This window comes from Leptopilina heterotoma, unplaced genomic scaffold, assembly GCF_015476425.1.
Source record: "Leptopilina heterotoma isolate Lh14 unplaced genomic scaffold, ASM1547642v1 Lhet_0, whole genome shotgun sequence".
Lineage (NCBI taxonomy): Eukaryota > Metazoa > Arthropoda > Insecta > Hymenoptera > Figitidae > Leptopilina > Leptopilina heterotoma.
This window is the reverse complement of record NW_025110811.1, coordinates 1,372,318-1,396,744: the sequence shown is the minus strand read 5'-3', so window position 1 is coordinate 1,396,744 and position 24,427 is coordinate 1,372,318. Positions and strand designations below refer to the sequence as shown.

The 24,427-nt window shown below is 23.1% G+C and overlaps 1 protein-coding gene across 7 annotated transcripts in view; it reads right to left on the bottom strand.

Annotated features, from left to right (window-relative positions):
• The window catches only part of LOC122509187 (rap guanine nucleotide exchange factor 6-like), a 256,566-nt gene that overhangs the window by 168,429 nt on the left and 63,710 nt on the right, over window positions 1-24,427 (bottom strand). For 6 of the 7 annotated variants that reach the window (XM_043623060.1, XM_043623386.1, XM_043623721.1 and 3 more), the window contains exon 4: window positions 22,881-22,964. In XM_043623060.1, coding sequence (XP_043478995.1) covers window positions 22,881-22,964 — 84 coding nt within the window. Of the gene's footprint in view, window positions 1-8,446; window positions 8,951-22,880; window positions 22,965-24,427 lie in introns of those variants that run through there. The other variant, XM_043623563.1, reaches the window with a different exon arrangement.

Below are 24,427 nucleotides of genomic sequence, written 5' to 3'. Positions count from 1 at the left end.
AATTGTTTATTATAATGTACAACAGTTGAGATTTTTTTTCCAAAAAAATTCTACATTCACAGAAAAGTCTAATTTCTGAAAAATTTAGGCGGGTTGAAAACGAGGAGATAATTTTTTTCTTACTCTAGATATGTCTATCAGTAATAAAAAAAATATAAACAATCCTATTTGTTTATAATAATGTACGGCAGTTGAGATTTTTTTTCTGAAAAATTATAAGTTCACAAAAAAGTCTAATTTCTGAAAAATTTAAGGGGGTAGAAAACGACGAGATAATTTTTTTCTTACTCTACATATATTTCTCAGTAATAAAAAAAATATAAACAATCTTAATTGTTTATAATAATGTACAGCAGTTGAAAAATGAAAAATTCTAAGTGCACAAAAAAGTCTAATTTCTAAAAAATTTAGGGGGGTAGAAAACGACGAGATAATTTTTTTCTTACTCTAGATATGTCTATTAGTAATAAAAAAAATATAAACAATCATAATTGTTTATAATAATGTACAGCAGTTGAGATTTTTTTGAAAAATTCTAAGTGCACAAAAAAGTCTAATTTCTGAAAAATTTAGGGGGGTAGAAAACGACGAGATAATTTTTTTCTTACTCTAGATATGTCTATCAGTAATAAAAAAAATATGAACAATCATAATTGTTTATCATAATATACAGCAGTTGAGATTTTTTTGAAAAATTCTAAGTTCTCAAAAAAGTGTAATTACTGAAAAATTGAGGGTGGTAGAAATCAACGAGACAATTTTTTTCTTACCCTATATATTTCCTTGAGTAAGAAAAAAATTGTATAGTCGTTTTCTACCCCCCTAAATTTTTCAGAAAATAGACTTTTTTGTGAAATTAGAATTTTTCAGAAAAAAATCTCAACTGCTGTACATTATTATAAACAATTAGGATTGTTTATATTTTTTTTATTACTGATAGACATATCTAGAGTAAGAAAAAAATTATCTTCTCGTTTTCTACCCGCCTAAATTTTTCAGAAATTAGACTTTTCTGTGAATGTAGAATTTTTTAGAAAAAAAATCTCAACTGTTGTACATTATAATGAACAATTAGGATTGTTTATAATTGTTTATTATTTTTTTTTACTCAGGGATATACCCTGTGTAATTTTCAAAAGGTTTGTCGTATGTTTATTGTACTTTTTTAGCTATTTTAAGTGGAGGGGCAAATGCTTGAAATATGAGCGGTGGACGCCTATGGGTGGCTGCTGGTTGCGACTGCTAGTTTCAGCGCGCTACAAATGACTAATGTGTGAGACTTGACGGAACCCCTAAGAGTGCGCGCAGAGATTAAATATTGGGGTTTGCAGACAAAGGAATTAAAATCATCCCAAGAGAGGGATTGATTCGCCGCTGCGCTGGTTTATTTGATTAATAGACGGTTTTCGTTGTGCAATTATATATGAAACCATACTTGTAGAAAGGTTAGAGTCTTTTAAGTGAAATTACAAGATCTGAATATTTTTATAGATACACTATATAATTTTTTTCACTTTCCCACGATCAGAGAGAACCTGTTTTTCTATGCGGGCTAAATTTATACGAGACTTATCTTATAAATTGACAAACTGCAAACTTTATTTTCTTATTTCTGTATATTAAAATTCAAATTGGATGGATAAAATAATAATAAATAAATAAACATAAAAATATGAAGATCTGCTTATGTGTTGTATATATTGTGTACACAAAGCTGATCTTAAGAGGTATGCTTTTCAATTGATTATTCTGGGATGAAATTTCCGGAAGGACAATCTCGTCGGATCAGTGGACATTCTGGGACACATTTTCTCTTTGGCTTCGTCATCACTATATACCCTGACTGTCTAAGTATAACTCATTTTCCTGATCGTGTACACGTCGTAATTTATCGATTTCCTATCGTTGAAATGAACCAGGAGCAGTTTTATCTCGCGACCTCGCAAAAGGAAAATCACGCGTAGGTACATATACGCAGGAGATGACAATCCCTTGGTATTAGTGACACTGTGCACACATTCGCACACACTTGCAATTTTCCTCGTGGTTATTCTGCACTTAAATGCAAACTCATGCTTAAAATAAGAGTGGATAGTGATAATAACACTGGAAAAAAATTTATTTCATTCAAATAACCGATTCAGGGTTCGAACTAGGTCCGTAAATCCAGTAGAAGTCCGTAAAAGTCAGTTTTTTTTAAAAAAAAAAAAGGTCCTTAAAGTCCGTAATTTAATAGAAAAAGAACGAAAAGTTCGTAAACTGTACGATATAATTTGGAGAATTTTAGAGAAATTGCAAAAGTTACAAATAATTGCAGAAATTCAATTATTTTCAAAAGTAATAAAATTCTTCGCAGAAATTCAATTATGTTTAAAATTTTTTTTTTAAATTCCTGTCAAAATTTCAATTATTTTTAGAAATAATAAAATTCTTCTCCGAAATTCAATTATTTTCAAAAATCTTAATAAAATTCAAAGGCAAAATTTCAATTATTAGAAAAAAATTTCCACATAATTTAATGATTTGCAATATCTACTATATTTTAATCAAATTTTCCAAAAGAATTCAATTATTTCCATTCAACCATTTTAATTAAATTAGTCAACATAATTAAATTAATCCTTTAAATTATTAAAAAAAAATTCTTTAAAAAATTCAAATATTTACAAAAATTTTATTAAAATCCTTCGCAAGAATTCAATTATATTTTCGCCTAAATAATAACATTTTTCACCGAAATTCAATTATTTGGAAAAATGTAAAAAAATTCGTTACAAGAATTCAATTATTTACAAAAACATTTTGAAAATATTCTTGACAAAATTTCAATTGTTTTCAAAAATTTTCCTTTATTCAATAATTTTTAATATTTACTATTTTAATAATTTTTTTTCCAAAAGAATTCAATTATTTAAACAAAATTTTAATAAAATTCCACGCCAACTTTTAATTATTTTTATAAAATAATAAAAATTTCACAGGAATTCAATAATTTAGTAATTTTTTTTTTTATAAATTTCTTCTAAACAATTAAATTATTTTCATTAAAATAATTAAATTTTTACAGCGATTTAATTATTTTCGTAAATAAAATTTTTTTTATGAATTCAATAATTTTCATAAATAATAAAACTCAACGCTGAATTTCAATTATTTTTAATACAATTTTTATGGAATTCTTCGAAAAGTGTTAAAAAGTTTTAATTTAATTTAAATTCTTAAGACTTTTATATTAAAATTCGTGGAAAGAATTCAATTATTTAAAAATTTGTTGATACAATTCTTTATGTGAATACAATTCTTCAGTAAATTATTTTTTTTATTTAAATGATTGAGTTCTAGTAGAATTTTCTAATAAAAATTGATTTAAAAATGAATTTCACTTAAAACTTTAGATTATAATTGAATACTAAAATTGAATTTTCGGAAAAAATTTTATTATTTAGGAAAATAAATGAATAATTGTGAAGACTTGAAGAAAGAAATTATTAATTTTTTTGAAAAATAATTGAATAATTTTGAAGAATTAAAGGAAGAATTTAAGAATTAATCAATTTTTTAAAAAAATAATTAAATTTCTCAGAAGCATTTTATTTCATTTTTTTTTAAATAATTGAATTCTCGTGAAAAATTTTATTATTTAGGAAAATAATAATTGAATAATTGTGAAGATTTGAAGAAAGAAATTATCAATTTTTTGGAAAAATAATTGAATTTTTGAGAAGAATTTTGTTTAAATATTTTTAAAAAATTGAATTCTTGTGAAAAATTTAATTATCTCCATTATTTGAACAAATAATTGAATAATTTTGAAGAATTAAAAAAATAATTTAAGAATTAATCAATTTAAAAAAAAAATAATTGAATTTCTCAGAAGCAATTTATTTAATTTTTTTTTAAATAATTGAATTCTCGTGAAAATTCTATTATTTAGGGAAATAATTGAATAATTGTGAAGATTTGAAGAAAGAATTTATCAATTTTTAAAAAAAATAATTGAATTTTTGAGAAGAATTTTATTTAAATCTTTTTAAAAAATTGAATTCTCGTGAAAAATTTTATTATTTCGGAAAATAATTGAATAATTGTTTAAAATTTTTAAAAGTAGATAATTGAATTTTCGAGAAGCATATTTATACGAAAATAATTGTAGTACTTGACTGGAATTTTATTTAAATTTTTATAAATAATTGAATTGTCGTGAAAAATGTTATTGCTTATGAAAATAATTGAATTATTGCTGTAGAATTTTATAAAAAGTTTTTAAATTGATTTTTTCCGAAAAATTTTATGTAATATTTTAAATAATTCAATTCCTGAGAAAATTTTATTATACTTATAAAAAAAATTGAATGTTTGCGAAGAATTTTATCAAAAATCTTTTGTGAAATTTTATTAAAATTGTATAAATATTGAAAAGATTGATTTTTGAGAAGTTTTTGAAAATAATTGAATCATTTTAAAAAATTTTATTACAATTTTTTTTATTTCAACTATTAGCCAATTTAAAGTGACAGTATGTTTCTAGTTTTAAATTATGAATTATTATATTTTAATATATATTTTTTTAATTCAATACAGAAATTATTGCTTCAAAAAAATTTAATTCAATAGCATTGGCACTATTGGGCAAAAATTTTTTTTCTCAGTGCAAATAAACGTATTAGTAACATTTTCTTGTGTATAATTTTTAGTGTGAATCAGAATATTCTTTAGGGTCAAGGCAAAAAGTAAAAATTTTGTTTGGAAATCAGGGAAAAGTTAGTTCTAAATCTTTTTCTTTCTGGCAACTCCTGAGGAAGGAAAAGATTTTATATAGAAACAGATTTAAAAAGTTAAGGTTTTGCATTTTTAAGAGAGCGAACGGCCTTTTTTTGGCTCTTATATTAAAAATTAAGCTTTACAGCTTGGCGTTGGGAATTTTTGCAAAGATTATAATGCATAAAATATGCCTAAACGAAACGACATACGATCCTTTATTTACTAGAACCGGTAATGGAGGACTTTTAATATTATTAAAGGCGAAATGATGGGGGTTGTCGAATGTGCCGTCTGTTGTGTAAACAAGGGGCTGTTTGTGTGTGTGTGTTGGTCCTTTTTTTTACAACGCGTGTAATACCTCGATTGTTTCGCTTAAGAACTCTCTCAATGGTTTTTGACCGTATGCTTGACACGCGCGATAAGGGAATGATCCATTATTTGTAAAATTACGAAGGGTTCTTTCTATCCTTTCATAAGCAGCAAATAGAACTTCTGTATTATAAAAAGCCGTTAAACATATACTTTGTGTGATAAACTTTTTAAAGAGCTGCTTCTCATTTTTTTTTCTAATAATTTTCACGCGAGGAATTGCTGTTTATTGTTGAGTTAAAAAGAAAACTTTGCACACACATAAATTCCGAATTTTCTTATGAATTCTAAAAATTTAATTTTTTTCCAGTACATAATAAAAATTCCTGACTTTTCCCTAAATTCCTCAACTTTCCTTATACCTTTCACAACCCTGTACACATTTTGGTATCAAATTGATACACATTAGTATTAATTTGATACATTCAAGAAAGTTGAGAAATTAATTATCCAAATTTCCAATAAAAGATTTATAAATATCAAATTTCACGATAAATAAATTAACATTCAAGTTGCGAACTATTACTGAAATGAAAGCAACTTTCCATTCAATAACGACAATGTAAGAAAGTGTTAAAAGTTGTAAAATGCATTATGAAGGAATGCAAAAGAGTTTCTAAATAATATCCGTATTTAGAATAATATTCTAATTATTATTATTTCTAATTATTATGAGTCATATGGAAAAGTTTCATACAAAAAAATAGATAAAAACGAAAAACGGAATTTCTCTGAATATGTTAATCAATAGATAGATGAAACAAAAATACAAAAGAAGATAAATTTTCCAGAAAAAATTACCAATTTTTTTTTTTTTAGCAGTTTTGTTCCATGAAAACATGTCTTTATATCAAAGAGGACTTTTACGTCAAATGAAAAGCAATAGTTGGTGTATATATATGCAGGCTTTGTGGACCAGACATTGTCCTTGAAAGGAAATGATCGATGATATTTCAGACCATTTAAAAGATGAAACTTTCATTCCTTTCATATACGTGTATAATATAGCTAAACGTTATTTTCATATTTCGACGATATTTTAAATTGTACACTGAGAGAAAATTTTTTTAATCCAAAAAATAAGTAGCCAATCAAAAAAATATGTTTGAATTAAAGATAAATATCTTTAATTCTTTATAATTAAATTAAACGTAATTTTTATACAAAAATTCAATTTTCCACAAGAATTATAACTGTAAATGTTTATGGTTCTTTTTTATAAAAGTCATTAAGATGAATTACTGAAAATATTTAATCAAAAATGTTAAATGTAACTGATTTTAAAAAAATTATAATAAAGAAATTCTTCAAATTAATTTTATAAATATACTTTTTAAATAATTTTTGAAAGTTTCCAGGTTTTTAATTTACACAATTGAAAAATTTGTAAATAATTGAAATTTGGTAAAATCTTCTCACAAGAATTGAATTTTTGAAAAATAAAAAAAAATAATCAAATCTTTATGAAGAATTTTAATTTTAAAAATGAACATCAACATTTTTTAAATAAAATTCAACAAAAAAATTAGTTTCTTTTAAATTGTACAAAAATTCTTTGAAGAAATTCAATTATTTTCGTAAAATTACATTGCAATAATTTTAAAAAAAACTTGTAATTGTTTCATTATAATTGTTAAAAATTCATTTTTATTAGATTTACTTTTGTCCGAAGATAATCTTTGAACAATTTAAAAAAATTTCAATTTCTTTTGTTCGAAGATAATTATCTTCGAACAAAAGAAATTAAAATTTTTTTAAATTTACTTTTTTAGACTTTTTAAAATTTTTGAGAAAATGTTTTTTGAAATAATTGAAAAAAAATTGAAAATTAGAAATTTTTGAAAATTTGCCAAGAATTTTATTAAAATTTTTAAAAATAATTGAATTTCGAAAAAGAATTTTCTTATTTATAAACATAATTGAAATTTCTTTAAAATTTTGAACACAATTGAATTTCCGCGAAGATTTTTTTTACAATTTAAAATAAACTAATTTTTTGTTGAATTTTAATAAAAAAAACTTTTTACAAAAATATTTTAATATAATTTTTAGAAGCTAATTTTCACTAATTTCATTAATTTTCATATTTATAAATTTACACTTGAAGATTTTCCATTGAAATTTTTGAGAATTCAATTATTTTCAAAATTTTCAATTGAAAACTCCTGAAAAATTGATTTTCAAAAATTATAATAAAATACCTACTTGAAAAAAATCAATTATTTTCAGTTAAATTTTGCAAAATTTCAATTATTGAAAATTTTTTTAATTAAATATTTCAAAAATTTAATTATAAAAATCATTCAAAAATAATTTTTGAAAGATTATTGTCTATACTTTTAATTTTCGGAAATATGTAATTGAAATTATTTGAAATAATTGAATTTTAAAAACTTACACAAGAAAAAAATTCTATAAATATTACATTTTTCTTCAATTGAAATATTTTTTAACTGTATATTTCAAAAATTTAATTAGAAAAATTATTCAAAAATAATTTTTGGAAAGATTCATCTATAGTTATACTTTTTACACTACAAAAATCGAAATAAATTGCATTTTATATAAAAAATTGTGTTTTTGTGGAAAAACTTGGAATAAAAGTCGATAAAGTCGCAATTTTTGAAAAAAAGTCGAAAAAAGTCGCAGTTTTTTAAAATAGTCGAAAAAAGTCCAAAAAGTCAGAATATCAAAAAGAATTTTAAAAATCCTGAGAAAATAAAATTCAATTTTTGTAGCAACACTGTAATTATTTAGCAAAGATTTTTTTTTATTGGACAAACTATTTTGGTTTTTTTTTTGGACAATAGTTTTGCCTGTATGAAAATAAATCAAAAATCAAATTAAATACAATAAATCACAAATTTTATTCCCGTAGAACTAAAACGAATCATTAGAAAAATTCTATTCTCAAATTAAATTAAAAACAATTCGAAATTATTTTTAAAAAATAGTTAACTTTAAAAACTTCTCAATCGTATTCACGCGTAAACAATGTCAAAAACATGTTACAAAATTTCTCAATTAGACTAAATAATTTTCCTCGCAAAACAAGTTTCCCAGATAGAGAGAGAGAGAGAGAGAGAGAGAGAGAGAGAGAGAGAGAGAGAGAGAGAGAGAGAGACAGAGAGCAATTTTACCCAAGCGGAAAATTCACCAACTTAATAAAAACTCTTGATTCAATTTTCCTCGAATACTCTTGAAATAATAATTTTACTCTATAAAAGGGAATTATGCAAAAACTTGTTGGAAAAAAACGAAAAAAAGAAAAAAAGAAAAAAACAACAGAGGAAAGGTAAAGCAATTTTCGTCTCACCGGTCATCCTGAGTGACAGTGATGTCTGGTGGGGGAGGGGGAAGAGAGGCACCGTCCGTAGCATCCAGTTTGCCGGCTTTTTTTCACCCCCTTAACTTTTATATTTGTTATTCTTCCTCTTTCTCCCACTCTTTCGGTCCGAAGTTTATCAAAACTGTCCAAACTTTTTCACTAACAACTCATTTTCCTTTTTTTAACAAATTCTTTCAAATCAAAAACAGTTATTTAAACACAATTTCCTTTTCCACTCAATGTTTTTTTTTCTTTTTTGTCAACTCCACTTCAATCAACGGGAAATCACCGTTTCTCGTTTCATTAAAAAACGAAACTCGACACTCTTTCTCTGCTTCAACACGTGAAATTTGATTTTGATGTTGAAATTTCCGTTCATTTAAACGTTTAATTCCGGCTTCATTACTGAATAATGTTTCTCACTTTTTTTTTTCATTGGGTGAACAAAAAAATTGACATTTTGTTTTATTTTTCAATTAGCTGCAAATATTTATTTTATCAATTAACACAAAAATTATTTTTACATAATTTCGAGTGAAAATTGTTCCAAGAGAATAATAAAGTATTTGAAAGTTCTTCGTGTATTTAGAATATAATTTGAAAAAATGGATTAATTTACCAATTTAATATTTTTATTAATTTTATATTTATTAATATTTTTATTATTATTATTATTATTATTTAATAATTGAAGCTTATTATTATTATTATTGTTAATTAAGGAATTTAATTAATTTGAGAGAATATTCGTTTCTTGACCAAATATTGAATGTTTCCTAGTTTTATTCACAGTGAATAATAGACAATACAAGATTGTTTTCCGTTTTGTAGCAGGTGAAAGCGACTCGAGACTATTCGAGGGCCGTTGTATTAATAATGTGCGAGACTTTGTGTATATGGGAGAGCCAAGAGGTATGTACTTATATTAAAGTGCATAAATACTCTGTGTATATTCATGCATAGGCTTCATGCACTTTATATTCCTCGGGTCACTGGTTTTCAATTTTTCAAATTTAATTTCATTTTGTAAGTTCCACTTTTTCACTACTGATAAACTTTTTTTATCCTTAAATTAATTTTTTATTTTCAAACATTGAATTCTTTTTCTTCATCTTCTGTCTTCTATTTCAATTTTGAATTTCAATTTTGAATTTCTATTTTTAATTTTGAATTTGGATTTTCAATTTCGAATTTCAATTTTCAATTCCATTTTATTGTCGCACATTTTTCAAAACAGTTGTCACGTGTGCCAGTTTCAAAATTCCGCCACTAAAACGAATAAGAAATTTATTTCTCTACGTTCCAAAGTTTTTTTACACAAAGGATGAATTTTTCAAAAATTGTCACTAAATGCCACTAAATGTCACTAAAAATGACTGGGTGTAATACTTTAATTTCATAGAAGCACAATTATCCCAGAGAATAAAATTCTTGAGTCGTCGTCATTATCTTGTATATATTCCAGTTAGGGATCGGCAGTGGAATAATTTCCAAAGTCGATTGAGAAAAGTCGATAAAAATTCAGTGGTAACATGACAATTTTTTATTTTGCAAAATTTCAAAATAAAAAAAAACTCGAGATTGGAATGCGAATTGAAATTAATTATTGTTATAAAGAAACTCGCCGCTCACCAGTCCCGGCAATATATTCGAGAAGACTGGAAGTCTCTCGGGAGGTGAGGCTCGCCTCTCTCTCTCCCACTCTTTTCATTCTGGTTTCTCTCTCTCTCACACATAAAATGCATATCTCTTTTTCTCTCATACTCGTAGATTGTACTCTCTCTCTCTCTCTCTTTCTCTCTCTTGGCTCTCTTTAAAGCCAACAGTGGCGTAAAGATGCTTTTGCCTTCAAAGGGTTAAAAATTGTTCTTCGTGCGATGTTAAATTTATATTAATAGTTTCTAAAAATAGTTTCAAAACATAGTTTTCTCGGTTTTTAATTCTAAACTATTTTCTCTATAATAACTTTCAGAATATTAATTTAATAAAATTTCTCTCTTCAATACAAAAATAAAAACTTTTTTCAGTTTTTACCAATTAATTTCAAAATTTTCTTTCTCAAATTTTAATTTCCAGGCCTTGCACTCATCTACTAAAACCTACTATTTACTACTTTTCTTTTCGATTTCCTACTATTTGGATGCTTTTTTTTATTTGTTTCCCTAAAAGCTACTTTTTTCCATGTTTGAGAATTTACACTACTTTCAATTTGTTAACAGTTGAAATAACCAAATTATTAAACAAAATTTTAATAAAGTCAATGGCAAAAATTCAAAAAATTTTAATAAAATTCTTTAAAACGATTCAATTATTATTTTCACAAATTTTTCCAAATTCAATGATTTGTAATTTCTACTATTTTAATAAAAAATTTCCCAAAAGAATTGAATAATTTCAAAAAAAAAAAATGTTTATAAATTTAATAAAATTCTTCGCAAACATTCAATTATTTTCATAAATAAAAAAAATTTCACAGGAATTCAATTATTTAAAACAGAATTTTCCTAATATTTTTCGAAAAAAATTAATTATTTAAATAGATTTTCATAAAATTCATCGCAAGAATTCAATTTTTTTTTATAAATAATAAAATTTTGCTCACGAAACAATTATTTTTTTTAATATTAACAATAATCAATTATTTTTGTAAATAATAAAATTCTTTTCCGAAATTCAATTATTATCAAAAATATTACCCAAATTTTTACGCCAGAATTCAATAATTTTCAATAAAATTTTTATTAAATTCCTGGAAAAAATTCAATTATTCTCACAAATTTTATTAAAATTCTTCAATATAATTCAATTATTTTGAACAATATTAACAAATTTTTTTTGTCCAGAAATCAATTATTTTAGTAAATAACAAAATTCCTCGAAAGAAATTAATTGTGTTCGCAAATTTTAATAAACTTCTCAAGAATTCAATTACTTTCATAAATAATATAAAATTTTCCTCAAGGAATTCAATTATTTTTCTTAATTTTAATAAAATTCTTCGAAACAATTCAATTATTTTCAGAAATGTTGATAGCATTGTTTGAAATAATTCAATTAATTTCTATATAAATGTAATTGAATTCCTCGAAAATTCTTCGAATCAATTCAATTTTATTCAAAAGCTTTAATAATAATATTTGACACAATGCAATTATTTTCGACACAATTTTTTTTAAATTCCTCCAAAGAATTTAATTATTTTCACAAATTTTAAAAAATTTCTTTAAAAAAATTCAATTATTTTCCAAGGAAACATTTAATTATTATTATTTTATAAACAATTGAAATGCTGCGTTAAGTTTCATTATTTATAAAAATAATTGAATTCCTGAAAAGAGTTTTATTATTTATAAACATAATTGAATTTTTTTTTATAAATAATTGAATTCTTTCGTGAAATTTGATTGAAATAGTAGATATTGAAAATAATTGAATTATACCAAAGATTTTTCATTATTTGAGAAAATAATTGAATTCTTAAGAAAACTTTTCTTAAATTTTTTGAAAATAATTGAATCGTTTTAAAGAATTCAATTACTTTTATTAATATTAAAACTCATCGCATGATTTCAATTATTTTATAATACAATTTTTAATGAATTGCGCGAAAAAATCCAACTATTCTTAAAAATTTTAATAAAATTCTTTGAAAAAATTCAATTATTTAAAAAAATTTTAATGAAATTCTTTATAATAATGAATTGTTTTCAATATAATTTTAATAAAATTTTTTGAAAGAATTCAATTATTTTCATAAACAATATATAATTTTTAAAGAAATTCAATTTAAAACACAATTTTCATAAAATTTTTTGATAGAAATTATTCCTTTAAAAAGATTTTTTTTTAAATTCTTCTCAAGAATGCAATTATTTAAAAAAACTTTATTAAAGTTCAGTTATAAAAATTCAATTATTTTTAATATAATTTTTTAAATTAATTCCTCTAAAAACGCAATTATTCTTAAAAATTTGAATAAAATTCTTCGAAAAAATTCAAAAATTAAAAAAAAATTTGATATAATTTGTTATTTAGAGGGTGATAATTATTATCAATTCATTTTTAATTACATTTCTTGAATGAATTTAATTATTATTAAAAATTTTAATTCAATTTTTTGTACAAAACTCAATTATTTTAAAAAAAATGGTGATAAAGTTCTTTATACGAATTCAAATTTTAAAAATATTCAACTATTCAATAAATTATTTATTTTTGTATTTAAATAATTGTATTCTCGTAGAACATTCTAATAAAAATTTATTTAGAATTGAATAAAATAAAATGATTAAAGTTTTGAATAATTTTATTTATAAATTTCAAGAAAAAAAAATTATTGAATTTTGAAAGAATTTAAATATTTATTTTAAAAAATTATTTTTTTTTTTTGAATGTAATATTAAGAAATTATAAAAAAATTTAGTCGTCAAGTTTAATTTTTCGATAGCTAGTTTTTTACTACTTTTTTTCTGTCTTTCGGCTACTTATTGCTACTTTTTTTGAAATTAATTATCGAGTACGCATTTTTTTATTATCGAGCCTGCATTTCGCATAAATATATTCGTAAAATTCTTAAAATTTGTATATAAAAAAAATTTATTTTAGTTAAGGATAAGTTAATTGAAGCTAATCCTCATAAACTTATATTTGGAAGTTAATTTATTACTAACAAAATTTAAGACTAAAAAAATTTTTCCTAATAATCAAAACAAAGATAAAGATTATATTTTGAGGGCAAAGGCCGATTGTGGTCAAGGTTACGCCATTGTAACCACCACTATTCTCCTTTCTCTAGCTCTTTTCTCATCTCTATCTGACTTTTCTCATTTCGTACATATATATGTATATTCTTGTCTAGCTTTCATCTCCCTTTTTGTATCTACATTTGTATTGTCAGCAGATTTCGAGGGAGTTTTCACGAAAATATTTGTAAATTTACGAAACATAAAAAATGAAAAAAAAAAATAAAATAAAATAAAGAAAACCAAGAAATCGCAAGAAATCACAAGAGACATATAAATGTGTGTATACGTATAATATATGAATTTACTTTATCTGTGTACTGAACTATACAGACAGAAAATAATGTTGATACAGGTATTCGCGAATCGCCACGCCTCACATTCACCATCGAAATTTTATGTTTACATTTTGCACGGTAATTCTTATCTGCGCGTATCTCGAGAAATTATATGCATCAGTGGAATATGTGAGAAAATTTATAATATTAATAATAATATTAAAAAATAAAAATACTCGCTTCTGCTAAAGACATCACGTAGTACTGCAGCAGAATTTGAAACATTAAACATTAAGTGAGATGCGAGAGGAGACAGAATTTAGAGAAAATAAGAAGAGTTTCGCAAGTTGCTGAATTTCTGTATACAAAGGATGAAGGAAACTTGCAAAGAGGAGAATTAGAAGAGAAGAATTTTATGCAAATGGAATTAAGGACATAGTTCTCGTGCATAAAAAAACTTTTCCTTTTTTATAAAAACTTGGAGAATAGCTAAAGTTGTCAATTTAACAGGATTGTGACAAAAAATTTTATTTTATTTTTCCCCGATTTTCCTGACCTGAAAAATTTTTAACTAAAATTCTTCTTTAAATAAATTATTTTGAATAATTTTAGAAAAAATTCTTTGACAATTTGATTATTCTTGAACATAATCGAATTTCAGCGAAGAATTTTATTATTCTTGAAAATAATTGAGTTTCTGCAATAATTTGTAATTTCTCCAAAATTAAATTTTTTTTTAGTATTTTTAACTAAAATTCTTTAATAAATCCATTATTTTTAATAATTTTTAAAAAAGTTCTTTGAAAATTTTCAAATTCATTTGTTTGCAATTCAATTTTAAATAATTTTAAAATTCTTCTCCAAAAATCAATTATTTTTAGAAATTTTTAATGAAATTCTAGTCAAAATTTCAATTATTTCGAATATAATTGTAATAAAATTCTTCTAAAAAATTTAATTATTTTTTTATATAAATAATAAAAATTTCCCACGAATTCAAATATTTATAAATTTTTCATAAATTTCTTCGCAATAATTAAATTATTTTTATAAATAGTAAAATTTTCTTTAGGAATTCAATTTATTTTTAAAAATAATAAAACTCATCGCTCTCAATATTTTAAAAAACATTCAATTATTCAATTATCTTTATAAATAATAAAATTCTTCTTCAAAATTTAATTATTTTGATAAATTTTGATAAAAATTTTAAAATAGTTATTTATTTTCATAAATAGTAAGAATTTCGAGGGAATACAATTATTTTAAAAATTTTCATAAATTTCCTCGCAATAATTCAATTATTTCCAAAAGTAATAAAATTCTTTGCAGTATTTCAATTATCTTAAGAAATAATAAAATTATTCCCAGATATTTAATTATGTTCAACATTTTTTTTTTTAAATTCTCGATAAAATTTAATTATTTTTTAAAAATAATAAAATTTTTCTCTAAAAATCAATTAATTAAAAAAATTTTAAAGAAATTCTATGCAAAATTTCAATTATTTCTTAATTATTCGTAAAAATTTTATTAAAATTCTTTGCAGAAATTCAATTATTTAAAAAAAATTTGTTTTAATTTATTATTGGAATTTATTAAATATCCTCGAAATATTTTTAATTGAATATGTTGAAAGAATGATGAAATTCTTCTTAGGAATTCAATTATTTTTAAAGTATTGTAATAAAATTCTTCATAGAAATTTAATTAATTTAATAAATTTTAAAATTATTTTGACGAAATAATACAATTCATCACACAATTTTAATTATTTTTAATAGAATTTGAATGGAATTCCTCGAAAAAAGTAATTATTCGTAAAAATTTTATTAAAATTCGTCAAAATTGAATTTTAAGAAACATTCAATTATTCAATTATCTTTATAATTAAAAAAATTCTTCTACAAAATTCAGTTATTTTCATAAATTTTCATAAAATTTTGAAAATAATTAATTCTTTTTCATAAATAATAAAAATTATCCTAGAAATTCAATTATTATCAAAAGTAATAAAATTGCAGAAATTTAATTACTTTTTTATGTAAATAATAAAAATTTCACACGAATTGAAATATCTACAAATTTTTCATAAATTTTTTCCCAATAATTAAATTATTTTCATAAATAGTAAAATTCTCTTTAAGAATTCAATTTATTTTTATAAATAATAAAACTCATCGCAGAATTTCAATTTGTTTAAAAAAAATTTGCTTTAATTTATTATTAGAATTTATTAAATATCCTGGAAATATTTTTCATTAAATCTCTTGAAAGAATTTAATTATTTTCAAAAATTTTAGTGTAATTCTTCGTAGGAATTTAATTTTATTAAAATATTTATTTTTATTTTTTTTTTTATTTTTTATTTATTTTTATTAAAATATTTTATTAAAAATCGTCACAAGAATTCAATTATTTTCATAAAATTCATATGTAGAAATTTTTTAAAATCTTAATTTCTGTGGAAACATAATAATGATTAAATATTTATTTAAAAAAGAAGTTACATAGATATTTTCGAATATATAATTTTTAAAGTTATTGAATATGGAACGAGAATCAAAAGTGTGGCTACTGAGTGAAGAATCAATAAATTATTTGAATTTAAAGTCCTTAAAGTTATAAAAGTAATTTTTAAAATATTTTGATATTAAAATTTTTCCCATACTTTTAATTCTTTAATACAATCTGTACGTGACTGAAAATTAATTTAATAATATCGGTGCAAGGGAAAAGTTTATATTGACCTACATATACGTAGAGAGGAATAAAAAACATGAACACTTTTTTTTTATAATCGATGACTTGGAGTTATCATTTTGAGATATTCCAGTTTTTAAACTCGTTTCATGTATATAAGACTTGCCCATGGCATTGATTTTAAAGTAGAACACACATTGACGTTGCATCGTGTTAAGGACCATGGACATGTTTTCTATCCCATCTGCAAGTAAAGAGTGCGTTTCTCTCGCATTCCTTAGGGGCCGATAAGGAAATACCGCGAATTATTCTCTCGTTTTAACCAGTAACGACTGTAACGAGTGAATCGAGAGACTTCAAAGAGAGGGATCCGTAAGACCTATGGTTCAATGACTAGGTGCCTCCTCTCTTTTTCTCTTTCTTTCTGTCATTTTTCTATTTACATTTTACAAGAAGCAGTAGTGACGAGAGTGAATGTAGTTTGCCTCATAATAACTTTACATAATTTATAAATATTTTTTTATTATTATATTTCTATTCATGATTTCTCTTTTACGCTGTGCTCCCTAGAAGAAATTTCAAAAGAAATAACTCATTTCTTACTATACGTATACTCGATTGCATATCAAATTTCATTGATCTGTCTGACTCGAGTCGGCTGTTTCTACTGGTTTTCCACTCCAACATCACAAGACGTTGATTTGTATCTGATTTCTTCTATTTCAATTTATAAATTCCATGGATGAATCTCATTATATTTATGGGTAACAGGGCTCGAACTAGGTCCGTAAATCCCGTAAAGGTCCGTAAATTTTATTCAAGTCCGTAAAAGTCAGTTTTAAAAAAAAAAAAAAGTCCGCAAAGTCCGTAATTTGATTAAAAAGCAGCGAAAAGTTCGTAAATTGTTACGATACAATTTGGAGAATTTTAGAGAAAATTACAAATGTCACAAATATTTGCAGAAATTCAATTATTTTCAAAACTAATAAAATTCTTCGCAGAAATTCAATTTTGTTTGAAATTTTTTTTTAAATTCTCGTCAAAATTTCAATTATTTTTGGAAATAATAAAATTCTTCTCTGAAATTCAATTATTTTTAAAAATAATAAAATTCTTCTCTGAAATTCAATTGTTTTTAGAAATAATAAAATGCTTCTCTGAAATTCAATTATTTAAAAAAATTTTAATAAAATTCAAGGAAAAATTTTAATTATTTTAAAAAAATTTTCCTCAATTCAATGATTTTCAATATCTACTATTTTAAAATCAAATTTTCCAAAAGAATTCAATTATTTTCAAAAAGTTTAATAAAATTCTACGCAAACATTTAATTATTTTCATAAAAAATAAAATTCTTTTTGAGAATTCAATTATATTCGAATAAATACCTAATCGCAGAATTTCAATTATTTTTAGTACCAATTTTAATTAAATTAATCAAATTAATTGAATTATTCCTTTCAATTTTCATAAAATTTATGAAAAAATTCAAATATTTACAAAAATTTTATTAAAATCCTTCGCAAGTATTCAATTATTTTCGCCTAAATAATAAAATTTTTTACAGAAATTCAATTATTTGGAAAAATGTAATAAAATTCGTTACAAGAATTCAATTATTTTAGCTCGGTGAAACAAGCGACCCGCCGACACACATAGTAGCGCGGTGGCCCTATACGGTTAAATCAACGAAAAAAAAACGTACGCTAGCTATTACAGTTTATAGAAAAAATTGCAATAGTCACATTCGTGGTCACATTTTAAACAGCAATAATCTCCCTTTAATTTGTGCCCAAGAAATAAAAAGTTAGTCTAAAATTGTTCGAGTTATGAATTTTTTTCGATTTTTTTTTCCAATTTATTATGAATTACGAATACAAATTAAAACAAAAAATTAAACAAGGACTGTAGAATATTGCAACCTCCACGCGGCACACTCTGGGATAATGAATTTATTCATCAGCTAATCGCAGGGATAGAAACAACTTATGCAAACTAAAATCAATATAAAAACTTTAAAAAAAGTACTAAAAAAATTCAAAACTCAAACAGTTTTCTAACAATTTATTTTAATAGAAAATAAAAAAGGATTATCGCCTTTTAAAATAAAAAAATTGCAAATTTTTATTTTATTAAATTTTTAATAGCCAGCGTCCCCACCCGCCCGCATCAGAAAAACGAAAATTGAAAAAAAAGTTCAAAAAAAATTCATAACTCGATCAATTTTCGACCAAATTCCTGTTTCTTGGTCGCAAATTAAAGAAGGATTAATGCTTCTTGTCACTGGACCAATAAGAATATGTTTAAAAAATTTTTGATAGCCAGCGTCCCCACCCGCCCGTATCAGAAAAACGAAAATATCGAAATATGTCAAAAAAAATTCATAACTCGATCAATCTTCGACCAAATTCCTGTTTCTTGGTCGCAAATTAAAGAGGGATTAATGCTTCTTGTCACTGGACCAATAGGAATATGTTTAGAAAATTGTTGATAGCCAGCGTCCCCACCCGCCCGTATCAGAAAAACGAAAATTGAAAAAAAAGTTTAAAAAAAATTCATAACTCGAACAATTTTCGACCAAATTCTTGTTTCTTGGTCGCAAATTAAAGAGGGATTAATGCTTTTTGTCACAGAACCAATAGGAATATGTTTAAAAAATTTTTGATAGCCAGCGTCCCCACCCGCCCGTATCAGAAAAACGAAAATATCGAAATATGTCAAAAAAAATTCATAACTCGATCAATTTTCGACCAAATTCCTGTTTCTTGGTCGCAAATTAAAGAGGGATTAATGCTTCTTTTCATTGGACCAATAAGAATATGTTTAAAAAATTTTTGATAGCCAGCGTCCCCACCCGCCCGTATCAGAAAAACGAAAATATCGAAATATGTCAAAAAAAATTCATAACTCGATCAATTTTCGACCAAATTCCTGTTTCTTGGTCGCAAATTAAAGAAGGATTAATGCTTTTTTTCATTGGACCAATAAGAATATGTTTAAAAAATTTTTGATAGCCAGCGTCCCCACCCGCCCGCATCAGAAAAACGAAAATTGAAAAAAAAGTTCAAAAAAAATTCATAACTCGAACAATTTCTTACCAAATTCTTGTTTCTTGGTCGCAAATTAAAGAGGGATTAATGCTTTTTGTCACAGAACCAATAGGAATATGTTTAAAAAATTTTTGATAGCAAGCGTCCCCACCCGCCCGTATCAGAAAAACGAAAATATCGAAATATGTCAAAAAAAATTCATAACTCGATCAATTTTCGACCAAATTCCTGTTTCTTGGTCGCAAATTAAAGAAGGATTAATGTTTTTTGTCATTGGACCAATAAGAATATGTTTAAAAAATTTTTGATAGCCAGCGTCCCCACCCGCCCGCATCAGAAAAACGAAAATTGAAAAAAAAGTTCAAAAAAAATTCATAACTCGATCAATTTTCGACCAAATTCTTGTTTCTTGGTCGCAAATTAAAGAGGGATTAATGCTTTTTGTCACAGAATCAATAGGAATATGTTTAAAAAATTTTTGATAGCCAGCGTCCCCACCCGCCCGTATCAGAAAAACGAAAATATCGAAATATGTCAAAAAAAATTCATAACTTGATCAATTTTCGACCAAATTTTTATTTCTTGGTCACAAATTAAAGGGAGATTATTGCTGTTTAAAATGTGACCTCGAATGTGACTATTGCAATTTTTTCTATAAACTGTAATAGCTAGCGTACGTTGTTTTTGCGTTGATTAAACCGTATAGGGCCACCGCGCTACTATGTGTGTCGGCGCCTTTGGATTTTTCTGTTGGCTGGCGGCCGGCGGGTCGCTAGTTTCACCGAGCCAATTATTTTCAAAACATTAAAAAAAAATTCTTGGCAAAATTTCAATTAATTTAAAAAATTATTCCTTAATTCAATGATTTTCAATATTTACTATTTTAATAAAATTTTCCAAAAGAATGCAATTGTTTAAACAAATTTTAATAACATTTTTCACAAACATTTAATTATTTTCATAAAATAATATTCTTTTTGGAATTTTATTATTTTCAAAAGTAATAAAATTCTTCGCAGAAATTCAATTATGTTTCCAATTTTTTTTAAATTCTCGTCAAAATTTCAATTATTTTTATTTATTTTTAGAAATAATACAATTCTGCTCTAAAATTCAATTATTTTCGAAAATTTTAATAAAATTCTAAGCAAACATTTAATTATTTACATAAAAAATAAAATTTTTTTTAAAAATTCAATTATAATTTTCTATAATTTTTCTAAAATTCTTCTCTAAATCAATTATTTTTAATAATTTTTAAAAATATTCTTTGGATATTTTCAAATCCTTTTGTTTCCAATACAATTTAACAAAATTTCGATTATTCGGAAATTCTTCAATTGAATATATTTTGGAAAATAAAAACTTCAAAAAAAGCAACTAAATTTCTTCAAAAAAAATTAATTCTATAGAATTGTCAGTTAAAAGTATGAAAAATTAAAAGTTTAAAAGATTTTAATTTGAAACCTTTTTGAAATTAAATTATTATTTCTAAAATTCACGCTATAATTTTAGATAATATTCAATTATTATCTAAAATTTTAACTGAAATTCATATTTAAAACAATTTTTATTAGAAAATTCTACAGGAATTTTATGAAAGTAATTTAATTTTTGTGACGATTTTTATTAAAATATATTTTTTTGAATATTTGAATAATTGAATTCTATGAAGAATTTTATTAAAATGTTTTCAAAATAATTGCATTTCTACGTCGAATTTCACTAAAATTTTTGAAAATAATTAAATTCTTTCAAGAAATTTAATTAAACATATTTCAAGGATATTAAATAAATTCTAATAATAAATAAATGCAAATTTTTTTTAAATAATTAAATTCTTTTAAAGAATTTTAATAATATTTTGAAGAATAATTACTTTTTTCGAGGAATTCGATTAAAAATAAGTAAAATTCTGCGAAGAATTTTATTACTTTTGAAAAGAATTTAATTCCCGTGAAATTCTCATTAATTATAGAAATAATTAATTATTTTTAAAATTTTATTAAAATTTATTAAAATAATTGAATTTTGTAGAAGAATTTCTTTCAAGAAATTTAATTAAAAATATTTCGAGGATATTTAATAAATTCTAATAATGAATTAAAGCAATTTGTTTTTAAATAATTGAATTCTTTCAAATACTTTTAATAAAATTTTTACGAATAATTACAAAATAATTGTAATTTTACATAGAATTTCATTAAAATTTTTAAAAATAATTGAATTTTAGAGAAGAATTATTTTATTGTTTATAAAAAATAATTGAAATTTTAACGAGAATTTTTTAAAAAATTTGGAACATAATTATATTTTTGCGAAGAATTTTATTACTTCTTAAAATAATTGAAATTCTGCAAAGAATTTTATTACTATTTTGAAAATAATTGAATTTCTGGGAGAAATTTAATTATTTTATGAAAATAATTGGATTTCTGGGAGGAGTTTTATTATTTATGTGAATAATTGAATTATTGCGAATAAATTTATGAAAAATTTGTAAATAATTGAATTCTAATGAAATTCTTATTATTTATGAAAATAATTGAATTTCTAAAATGAATGTTATTATTTATAAAAATATAATTGAATTTCTAAAATGAATGTTATTTATGAAAAGAATTTAATTATTGAATTCCTGTGTAATTTATATTATTTATAAAAATAATCAACTATTTGCGTAGATTTTTATTAAATTTTTTTTCCAAATAATTGTTTTTCTTTTTTTAATTCAAGTAAAAATAAACCAAAACATAACCTTAAAATGATTTGCTTTTTAAATAACTTTTTCTTCAAAGCACGTCACATATATTCTAATACCAAATTTAATATTCTTCTGGAATAGATGGACATTTATTTATAAACAGCATTCTACGTTTACGTCAATGGGGTGCGCTTTGCCCTTTGGGGAATGTTTTTAAAAAAAAGTATTGAAGATACGAGACATATGAATGTACATCGTAAGAGAAAATTGTCTTTTCCCGAGCATTTGCAAAAGACCTTTTCGAAATGAGACACTCGTGAAGTGCCGAAGAAAAGACTTTTTGTATACTTTATCGATTTAGTTCAACCTTTTGTATACACATATTGAACAGTTCAGACCACTTGATATGCATTTATAGCAAAAGCATAGTTTTCGAAGTTATCGAAAATTCTGAATTCAAGAAAATCAGTAAATCACAATAAAAACATAAGTTCAAAATGATCCTCATCGTTCAATACACTATGATTTTTATAAGCAAAACTGATACTTTATTTTCAGTTAATTATTTAATTTAAAAAAAATGTTTAAACTTTTAATATAAATAATTTTTAAACTTTTGTTTTTATAAAAGAAATAAATTGCAAATTATTAAGAGACTATAATTAATAATTTGCAATTTATTTTTTGTCTCAATTTGTGATATCCCTTTGACAAAAAGCGAATCAAAAGTGTTGCTTCGCAACAATTTTGATACGTTTTTTTTGTCTCAATTTGATATCCTAAGAAAGAGTGTATGCATAAGAAGACATTTTTGTAGCCTCACACGATGGAAAATTCGATCAAGCACATATGTTTCATATCAATGTGTGCACATACATAAATATACTTTAGATGCACGGCCATAAAATTTTATAAAAAGAATAAATATAAAATGAATTTTCTTACCTTGAACGGGGAAGAAACATGGAACCATCGATGAACACGGAACCAGAGAGAAGAATGTACCAGCTGGTTGCAAGTTCGCCAGTGCTGAAAGCAATTGTTCTGTGATTTATAACGTGCAATAAGATGAGAGACTTTTCTTCTCTTCCACCCTCATTTCTTTTGCACGATCAATTTTCCGCGCATCGAAAAACGATCGTCTTATCTCGATTTCTTTGACTATAGTGCTGCGCGCACAAAGAAAATCTCCCAATTTTACAAATTTCAATTAAACAAAATTATATCAAATTTTTTTAAATAAAAGAATTTTTTCAAAGAATTTAATTTAAATTTTTAAGAATAATAATTGCATTTTTAGCGGAATTAATTTAAAATCATATTAAAAATAATTGAAATCCTGCGATATAATATATTATTTATAAAAATAATTAAATTTTTGTCACCGAATTTTAATAAAGTTTTTTAAATAATTGCATTCTTGAGAAGAATTAAAAAAAATTTTTTTTAATGAAAAGATTTTTTCCAAAAAATTTTATGAAAATTGTGTTTTAAATAATTGAATTTTTTTGAAAAATGTATATTATTTATGAAAATAATTGAATCCTTTCAAAAATTTTATTAAACTGCTATTCAAAACAATTCAATTATTATAAAGAACTTCATTACAATTTTTGAAAATAATTGAATTTTTGAGAATTTTATTAAAATTTTGAAGAATATTTGCATTTTTGCGTAATTAATCTAAAATTGCATTAAAAATAATTGAAATCCTGCGTTAAGTTTTAATATTTATATAAAAATATAATTCAATTCTTTCAAACGATTTAATTATTTTCAAAAATTTTAAGAAAAGTTTTCGTAAGAATTCAATTATTTTCTCAAATAATGAAAATCTTCGATAAAATTCAATTATTTTCAATATCTACACTGTAAAAAGAAAGGTACTAACTTAGTACCAAAATTGGTATTAAATCGTAATTTGGTTCTATTTTAGTACCGAAATCAGCTCTAATTTAGAACCTTTTTTTTATAGTGTACTATTTCAATCAAATTTCAAGAAAAAATTCAATTATTTAAAAGAATTTAAATTTTTTTAATTTCTTCGCAAGAATTCAATTATTTTTATAAATAAGAAAATTCAGGTCAGACATTCAATTATTTTTAAAAATTTTAATCAAATTTGTTATAAGAATTCAATTATTTTCATAACCAAAAAAATTCAACCCAGAATTTCAATTATTTTTAATACAATTTTAAATAAATTTTTCGAAAAATTATATATTTGATAAAATTAATTATTAGAATTTAATAATTATTCTCAATACATTTTTAATTAAATTTCTTGAATGAATTTAATTATTTCCAAAAATTTTAAAAAAATTCTTCGTAGGAAATCAATTATTTTCAAAAAATTTTATTAAAATTCTTAGGAAACATTTAATTAATTTCTTAAATTTGTCGAAATTCAATTATTATAAAAAATTAAATTTTTGTCACCGAACTTTAATAAAGTTTTTTTAAATAACTGCATTCAATGAGAAGAATTACAA